Source organism: Onthophagus taurus, chromosome 11 (assembly GCF_036711975.1).
Source record: "Onthophagus taurus isolate NC chromosome 11, IU_Otau_3.0, whole genome shotgun sequence".
Taxonomy (NCBI): Eukaryota; Metazoa; Arthropoda; class Insecta; order Coleoptera; family Scarabaeidae; genus Onthophagus; species Onthophagus taurus.
Window position 1 is genome coordinate 6,807,375 of NC_091976.1, and position 9,644 is coordinate 6,817,018.

Consider the following 9,644-nt stretch of genomic DNA (forward strand, 5'->3'; position numbering starts at 1 on the left):
GTTTAGACCATGTTATCTCCATTACCATTTTTATTAATAGTCGTTTCATTGCCATTTAACGATGCAAATTATGTATGAATTGAAACAAATTTGAATTGGGAACAGAAAAATAACTTTATTTTTAAACATTTATGTCTACATTATAAGATTTTCTCGTATTAATAATTAAAAGTAATTTTAAATGGATCCAAAAATAATTGGATCCATTTAAAGAGTATATTTCGATATTAGAACGATAAAGATGAGTGTATAAATTAAAAATAAAATTCGATTTATTACTGAAGCTAATAAAATCCAATCATCTTGATATTTTCCTGAATAAAAATTTTCTGGTGGTTTATTTCTTTCGTTATCCAAATTAGATTTATCTTGATTTATATAATTTGATAAACCAAGATAAATTCCTAAATGATGGTTTAAAAACTTTCTCAGCATCGAAGGAACTGGATACTTCTGTGGAGTCGTTGATAAAAAAATTATTAACACAGCATTAATCATTGATAAAGTTGTTATAATCAACGTGGATGTGTAAAACTTAACTAAAAAATTAAAATAATTATTAAATAATTACACCAACGTAATTAATTTACCGATTAAAGGCGTATCATTGCCCATAGCTGGTAATTTTAGTGTAAAATACAGCATTAAAGCAACTATAATCGTGGTTGTAATAACATTTAACAGGATTTTTTCTTCTGATTTTGGTGGTAACCAAAATGATAATAAAGATAAAATGATAACAACTAAAAATAACAAAATTAAACATTTTGTTAGCAATAAAATAAAAATGTACCAATCAGTGGAGATAAAATCAAACTTTTATAGCAAGTTGTAATTCTTTTCAGTGTAAAATTAATTACGAGAGTCGGATAAGAATTTCCACAACAAAAATTTCTTGTGTTCATTAAAAGCTCGAAATCGGTTATGTGCCATTCCAAAACTTCATCAGGAGTCCGATTATTCTAAACCAACAAAATTAAATGTGAAACTTTTTCTAAAAACCACCTAAATAAAATGTTTAACTAACAACAATTGTATTATTTGCATTTCCATAGTACTGCAATTGAACGTGATCGCTGTTATACGCCCAAGATCCAATTATCAATTTACAACGGTGTTGATCAAACGGCCACATTTTAAGATTAAAATCGCAAAGTACTGGAAACGTAGTTGTTGGGACCCAAAGAATTTCTCCGTTTTTGAAAACTAATAGATTTGTACTTTCTTGAGCTATTGCTGTTGTTGTAGCGCTAAAATAATGATTAAAATAATAAATATTATCTTCTTATTGTATTATAGAAAAAAATAATAATAAACCTGTTTTGTACAACTAAATCTGGTTGCCAAACTTCATGTGGTGCAACATGAAACATATCAACACCATCGTAATTTTCTGCTTGCCATTTTAATTTATCATCAGTCCAAACCTAACAACATATAAATATTATAGAATTAAAAAAATCTTTTTTGATGTTGCATGTTTGGTTGCGTTTTAAAAATACAGGGCTTTCCCAAAACTCCGAAGACAGAGCTATAAGTTTTGAACAGACTAAATGTAGTAAAAACTACATTCTTAGATAGTTTAGAACTTCCATGCAATGCAAAGTTTCTTTTAGGGGATGGCCAACCCTACATTTTTAAATAGCAACCCCACAAACCAAAATCCGATATCTTAATTCTTTCAAGAATTATGAGGTTTTCTTTCGACTGTTGATTTAGAAATCGGTGATCATTGATGAAAAAATCATTGAAGACGTGCCGCACTTTATCGTAAGCTCTTGTTCTATTCTCAAAGCCACGAATCATTAAAATAGTGATTCTTTCTTTTTCGGTCAGTTTTTGCGCCATTTTTGGAGTTAATAAAAGAAAATTTTAGAAAACAAGTTTGTTTTAACTGAATATTAAAAGAAGATAAGTAGACTTAAATTTAATAATAAATACATGAGAAGGAGAGAGATGTAACAGGTGTTTAGTTCGCTCCTCATAAAAGTGTGTTTTTTCACGGTAAATCACATCAGTTTAGAGTGTTAAACTTTACAATTGATAAAAGATTAGTCCAACATGCCGATGACAAGAGAAGTGGTTAATGAGATCAAAGGATTGATTAAAGAAACCTTAAATGAATATTTAAAATCTGAGGACGTTTTAAAACCGGCTTGAGAAAAAATTGGACCAAATGTTGGATACCTTTAAAGCGAAAATAACTTCGTTAGAAGATAAGAAGAAAGTATTAAGCGATAAATTTGATAATTTGGAACAGTATACAAGAAGAAACAGTATTAGAATAATGGGTATTTGTGAGAAGGATGGTGAAGATGTTGAACAGTTAGTGGGTGAATTCTGTGAAAATAACTTAAATGTTAAATTGAAATCACATTACATTGATCGTTGCCTTCAACTTGAGAAGCCTCATTTCAAGAATAGAGCTATTTTGGTGAAATTTACGGCATAAAAATATAAATGGGCAGTTATGTGCAACCGTTCGAGGTTAAAAGGAACCAAGTTTTTTGTGGCTGAAGAATTATCTAAGATTCGTCATACAAATTTTCAACAAGCAGTAAAGTTTTTTGGTAAAAAAATGGTATGGACCTATGATAGTGTGGTTTATGTTGCTGACGGAAAAAGGAAGCACAGTCTTCGGACTTTGGCGGAGTTGGAGTCCCTGGAATTATGCAAGGGAAAGACAGATTTAGAATCCGTTGGACCTGGTATGTCAGGAGTTGAAGTTGCCTTGAGATCAAGTTAGTTTTTTATTTTTCAGTGATTATTAGGGATAAACTTATTATGATTATTTTATTTTGTAATTGTATCTATAATTGATATTTCTTTTTCTGTTTAAGATTACAGTTTATTTCTTTCTTAGTATTAGTTATTGATTTGCATCTTAGTAATGATTTTGGTATGATAGTTAATAGCAATACTGTTTATTGTTAATTGGTTGTTATTGATTATGATTATCATTGATCATTAGTTATGATAATCAATTTCTTAGCTTGTTATTCTTATAATTTTGATTCTTTTTTTACTGATAGTCGAAGATAACTTTTCCGTTTTAGATTATAAACTCTATAACACACCTGAGAAGCACCTATAATACAAATTAGATAATAATTAATGAGGTTGAGACATTTGAACACCAGGTCGCTGGTTCGTCATTGTGCAGATGTAAGGGACTTTATAGTAAGTGAGAATTTTTGTGTTCTTGCAGTTACTGAAACTTAGATTTGTCCTGATTTTGATTTGAGTCAAGTTTCTATAGATAATTTTACGTTCTTGCATGAGTCTAGGACGACTCATGGGGGAGGAGTGGAAATTTACGTACAATCTTCTCTTAGGCCTGTGTTGTTGACGATAGCATTTACTGATTCCTTGGAATAGTTATGGATCAAAGTGCGAACATCTGCTTGCAATGCTTGGTGGCTTGCTGGATATCCCTCAAACTGTGGCATCCCTCAGAATATAGCCGTTCATCTGTAGTATATCTTCTAGATATCATTATACTTTCTTTATATGGTTTTCGTCCCATATCCTTTCCGGTCACTGGGACTGGGCTTGGATTAGTGACCTATTCTGTTGTGAATGGTGATGGTACGAAGTACCTGCTCATATGTGTCTTTTCCCGACGCACTACCAGTTCCATGCCCCTATTTGTCATCCTAGTAACCAAAAGATCTAAGTGGTAATTATTTTGCAGCTTTCGTTTTCATGGTAAATTTGATCATGGGGTGTTGCGAATTCAAGTGGTTAAGGAATCACAAAGGTATCATCCACGCAAATATCTCCATGTAGAAATTAGCGATTACTAGTGACAAAGATTACCCCATAGCTGCTCCTTCTCATTGCTCATAGAATACTTTTTTCCAGCAAAAATATGTAGATGTTAAACAGTACTCCACTAGTCCTGATACATACTTCGGTAGCCCTCCGGGGTTAGCTTCTGGCAAAGACCATCCACGGTTTCTCTCACTGGTACTTTTACTGATGTTCCACAAGGAAAATTACCCGGATATTCTGAGATATCCTAAATGTGTAGGATTTCCGATTCTATTTTTCCTGTAAAAGGAGACAGCATCTTGGCAAGGTGTTTTCCAGATGATACGTTGGAGAATTTATGGCACTCACCATAAGACGGCGTAGCGGAACATCCGAGTTATGGCTATTAGGTAATCCATAAGTTCTTGGTGGTACTGGGGCCTGTACAAACAAACTTTTCCGTTGTTCTGCTAGAATTTTATCATTTTTCTTATTATCTTCTCGGGTCGTTCTTGCTTTTCTTATAGGTGGCTGAATCCAAAAGGGTCGTCACCTTGTCGTATTCTTTACAGCCCATGACCATGATGATGGAATTCACTTTGTCTGCTGGTAAGACGATGATGTCTGTTTTCTCTGATCGTCTATAGTGCCCTTCTTTTGTTGATTGTAAAAATTGAGCATGGTGGCTTTACTGATTTAAGTACTCTCGCTATATTTTATCGAATTTTCTCCGCTCTCACCTTCCCACTGCCACTTCGCAGACGAGGTCTTCCTTGGGAAGCCTCCTTGAAGCGACTGCGAATTCAGTAGGTAATTTCCTCCTCCGTTAATGGAACGCTTCATCGGTTGATGAAGCGTAAATTGTAAATTGTTTAAATTGTTTGTCCCGCCTTGTTTGACCCGGATTTGACAAAAACAACTTGGTTGCCAATTAGTTTTAATTGATACAAGGGTGCATACTCAGTTTCGCTCTATTCAACATCTACGGTGAGTGAACCATGAGGTAAGCCTTAGAAGAGTGGAATGGAGGAATAACAATGGATGGCGTAAAACTTAATAAACTCCGGTGCTGATGATATCACCCTGATTGCGGCATCAGAAGAGGAGCTTAACGACTTCATCACTCTACTCATCATGCGAGTAGAGCAATGCAGTAATGAAATCAGTCTAAGCGCGAACAAAAAGAAAACTAAAATTATAATAATTGACCCAGCGAACGATAACAGATCAGAAATAAGTATGATGGGTAATATCGACACAGTCAATACGTTCATCTACCTTTACCTTGACTCACTAATCTCTAACGAAGGAGACTCCAGCGGAGGGATTAACAGATGAAACTCTTGACAACGAAAATGAGGCTGATAAGGAGTCTGGTCTTTTCTCTTTCTTTGCATATCAGAGTGCTGGCCGTTAAGAACAACGAACAAAAAGAAAATCGATGTCCTGGAGATGTTTTGCTGGCCCAGAATACTAACAATTTCGTGGACACAGAGGAAAACTAACGAGTCAATATTACAACAACTGAAACCAAAAAAAGATAACAAGTCGTGGTTGCCGAAAGTATTGCAAGATTTTTGGACGTAGTGCGAAGAAACGGCCACGAAAGACTTACCTTAGAATAGAATAGAATAAACTTTATTGTGCCAATGCCAGGGCTTACACTCGTCATATACAAAAATCAGTACAATTCAACGCACTAACTATAAACTTAAATTACATAGTAACACTGCTACTTAGATATTCATCGACTGTGTAGAACGCATTTCTTAGCAAAAACTCCCTCATAACATTTAAAAATTTATTTTTCCGGAGTGTTCTAATTTCCGAGAGCAATTTCTTATATAAGACCTGAGCAGTATCTCTTTAGCTTTTTTGCGTTCCACTCAGTCGACAAAGGTAAACATAAATATTTCCGCAGTTTCGCGTCTCATAATTCTGCAGGTCAGCACGCGTACGGTATTTGTTTCTGTTATTGTAAATGTATAAAAGACATCCCAAAATAAACACAGATGGTACTGTCAAAACTTTCAGCTGTCTGAAAACGTGACGGCAATCATCTCTATAGCTCAGCTTTGAAATGACCCTCAAAGCTCTGCGCTGTAGACCAAATATGTGGGAGCTAGCTGTGCTTCCCCCCAAGCAATTATACAATAACTTATAATTGAGTGAATCAAGCAGACCTCGGCAGACACCGCAACAACCAATCTGCGCAATAAGAAAATGTTTCGGGCTATCTTTTTCCCTATCTCGGTCACGTAAGCCACAAAATTCAAATTTGGAGAACTCAGTGTTAACCCCAGAAATTTTGTGGAGGAAAGTTCCTTTAGACTCTAAATCTCAACTAAGGCTCATCTAAATCTAAAGTTTAGATGATGGTGTCTAAGACTGAACAGTGATTGGACTGTCTTTTCTTTATTTCAGCAAAGGTCATTGGCAACACACCACACATTTGCTGCCATCAGCAACCCACTCGAAGAGGACAACACTTCCTTATACTCATCACCACTCACCAGCAGCGTTGCGTCATCAGCATGTAACAAACATATCACATCCCCGCCCAAATACCTTGGAAAGTCATTAAAAAAGAGAATAAACAAAAGGGATCTCAAAATTGATCCCTAAAGAACGCCCCTTGTAATAGGAAGACGCGTATCCGTATTTAACTTGTTGGGATCTACCCGAAAAGTATGATCCTATTAAGGCAACGCTATCTCGAACAAATTGGAACACATGCTCAAGTTTGTAGAATAGTATATCATGAGATACGCTGTCGAAGGCGCGTGACAGGTCCAAAAACAACGTCGCACAAAAATTTCCGCTTTTCGTAGGCATCATAACAAATTGTTCATGAAATTCTCAACAGCATCCTTAGTACTCCGACCATAGCGGAAACCAAATTGGTCTTCATGAAGCATATTGTTTGACTCAACATGTGTCATTATTTGCCTGAACATTACACGTTCAAATATTTGGGATAGTGTTGGGAGTATGTTGATGGGTCGATAATTGGAACAGTCATTTTTATCGCCTCGCTTGAAAACAGGAACAACGGACGCAACCTTTAACGCATCAGGCAATATGTAAGAAGATAATGTTAAGAAGATATTGTTGACCAATGTAGTTAAAGGTTTCACAAATAGGCTTATATTGCATTTAATCACCTTTGTTGGAACACCGTAAATGTCTCGAGTCCCACTAGACTTTAAACTCTGGAGGAGACCTCTAATCTCACATTCCGATACCTGCGCAAACGAAAACGCAGGAACCTCGTTAAAGTCCGAAGAAGAAACAGCCAGAGGACCAAGCCGAGAAATAATATTATTGGCCTCATTCACAAAGAAATTGTTAAGGATATCAGGGTTTATATTCACTGTATTTTGTTTGTTTGCATTTGGTCTATTAAAATTTATAACCGACCAAGTTGCTTTAGATTTATTCAGTCATATTTTTCTTGACTGTTCGATAATGTAGTTTGCAGCTTTGACAATCTGGCCTTATCTTTCATTTCTCTAAAATTATCGGATTTAAAACGGTTAAAAAAATTTGAAGCCAGGTCATAGTTTTTTCTTAGCTGACGCAATGTGCTGTCAAACCACTTTATTCCTTCATCACTGTCTTTAACCCGTCCAATAATATACCAATAATATTTTTAAAGCTTACAAAACAGCCGGATGGGGATCTATAGATACAAATAATGACCGCCATGGTAATCTCACATCGCACAGCCGCTAACTCACAATCAACTTCAACCGAAAGCTTAATTATATTTTCCAATATACTGCATTTTCGGTTAATTTTAGTAAAAATCGCTACTCCACCAAAGACGAGCGAGCAATCCACCATCCAATCCGCATCCTAAGTTCTAAGTCTATATTTTGTAAAAAGTGTTCACATAGTAGTTGGTAAAAGGTGGCATGACTGAAAACAGTGATGAATGAAGAAATACTCTGGAGAGCAACTTATGAAAGCACGATTCTCGAATACGAGATTCCGACTAAGAGGAAGAGTTAATTAAGTAACTAGTTTATTTAGACATGGATTGAAATAATTTTGCAATACCGAGACAGCAGAGGAGGTACTACCAGGGGGTGCAAGGGGTGCACCGCACCCGGGTGCCGCCTAAAAGGGGGCGCCGGCGCCTTTTTAATGTTTTCTCTTACAATATCTTATCTTTCTTTTGCAGTATTTAGACTTGTCAGCAGTAGCTAGTCTTCAGAAAACAGTATTTATTCTCCACAAAGCAATTTTAGTCTTCTAGAAGCAGTATCTAGTCTTCTGCCAAAGTTATGTATGTTTTCTCCAACAATATCTTATCTTTCTTTTGCAGTACTTATCAGCAGTATCTAGTCTTCAGAAAGCAGTATTTAGTCTCCACAAAGCTATTTTAGTCTTTAGAAAGCAGTATTTATTGTTCCAGATGCTGTATTTAGACCTGTCGGCAGTATCTACTCTTCAGAAAGCAGTATTTAATCTTCTAGAGCAGTATCTAGTCTTCAGAAAGCAGTATTTAGTTTTTTAGAAGCAGTATCTAGTCTTCTGACAACGTTATGTATGTTTTGTTCTTGATACTGACAGCTACTTCTTTCTGAGTGTCTATCATCATCTTTTTGAGAGCCTTTTATTATCTATACGAATCTTGTACCACCCGGTACCTCATTTCTGCAGCTGTTATTTTGCTTTTGTGCTTATCCTGCATTGGCAAAGTTTCTGTATTGGTGATTTCCTGTCCTGTGCAATAACAAGACAAGTCCATTGGTTTTATGTTCATATTCTTCGCATTCTTTTATTGAACACATCAGTATTGCCACGAAAAATCATGTTTGGTTTATAATCAATTTTTTGTTTTCTTTGAACAGTAATTTCAGACTTCATGTGGACTTTGAACAATGTAATTCCTGTTTTTTGCTGAAGTCTAGTTTATAACTATTGCAATTTAAGACTTTTTCTTGCAAATTAACCTTCTGACCAGAGTATTCCCGACTATTCCCTTAAGTTTGGTTTTTCACCAGTATAATTCTTAAATTTTTGCTGAAGTATGGATTATGATTATTCCAGTCTTTTTTAAGTTTATTTATATTTCTTTGATTATATATATTTTTTTAATGAAAATGCATTTTTTAATTTTTTTAAATTAAAAAGAATTTTAAATTTTCCCCCCGCCGTAAAAAGATTTTGTGTTAAAGCATACTGCACATTGTAACATTTACTCCAATGACTAAATTATAATTTTAAGCAATCTTTTAGATTGATAATGATTTTACCGGTGTATATTCGGTTGCATAACACAATTGCATCTGTTGTAAAAAAATTTGCTCTGCTCTCTATAAACAATAAAAAAATAACTGTATAATTGTTAATATTTACCAATCTAGTCCATCCAGCGATGGTTACAGTTGATTTAAACTCGTTAACCTCAACATTTTTAATTTCCATACCAAACTTAACGGTCGTTATATTTGTGTGTGGAGTTGGTCGAGCAAATTTGTCATAATTTAATAATAAATCTTGTTTTAATTTATCCACCAATGTCGCGTTCCATAATGGAACTCTTCCAACATCTTATATTTTAAACAAAAACTTTTTATTCAAAATCAAACGCTTATCTAAAAAGAATTTGAATAACTTACTTTTACGTAAAGCTGCAGATGATGTTAAACGACTAAAAACCAATTGAAATAATACAAATATTATTAAAAATAACACGAAAATCTTTCGAGAGGAATTCATTTCGACCGTATTAAAGAGATGAAGATGTGTAATGCTCAATGTAAAGCTAAGAATTTTATTGAATAATTGGTGCATGGACGTAAATAATTTTTTTATATCCCGTTACTTCCTTTCAAATTTAAATTTGTAACGTCACATTTAGAAAAAATTTTTAAATAATA

The 9,644-nt window shown here is 34.5% G+C and overlaps 1 protein-coding gene across 2 annotated transcripts; it reads right to left on the minus strand.

Moving 5' to 3' along the window:
* Positions 1 to 95: 95 nt before the first annotated feature.
* Positions 96 to 9,541, minus strand: LOC111418574 (acetylcholine receptor subunit beta-like 1). 2 transcript variants are annotated; one of them, XM_023051111.2, is made up of 7 exons: positions 9,384 to 9,541; positions 9,121 to 9,314; positions 1,318 to 1,427; positions 1,028 to 1,250; positions 794 to 962; positions 591 to 743; positions 96 to 539 (listed from the first exon to the last, which is right to left on the minus strand). In XM_023051111.2, exons 1-7 carry the CDS (start codon positions 9,481 to 9,483, stop codon positions 208 to 210), a joined length of 1,281 nt encoding a protein of 426 aa, XP_022906879.2. In that variant the 5' UTR covers positions 9,484 to 9,541; the 3' UTR covers positions 96 to 207. The 2 variants fall into 2 exon arrangements, with proteins under 2 accessions (XP_022906879.2, XP_022906880.2); XM_023051112.2 differs by having other exon boundaries at positions 9,121 to 9,333; positions 9,384 to 9,453.
* Positions 9,542 to 9,644: the final 103 nt, after the last annotated feature.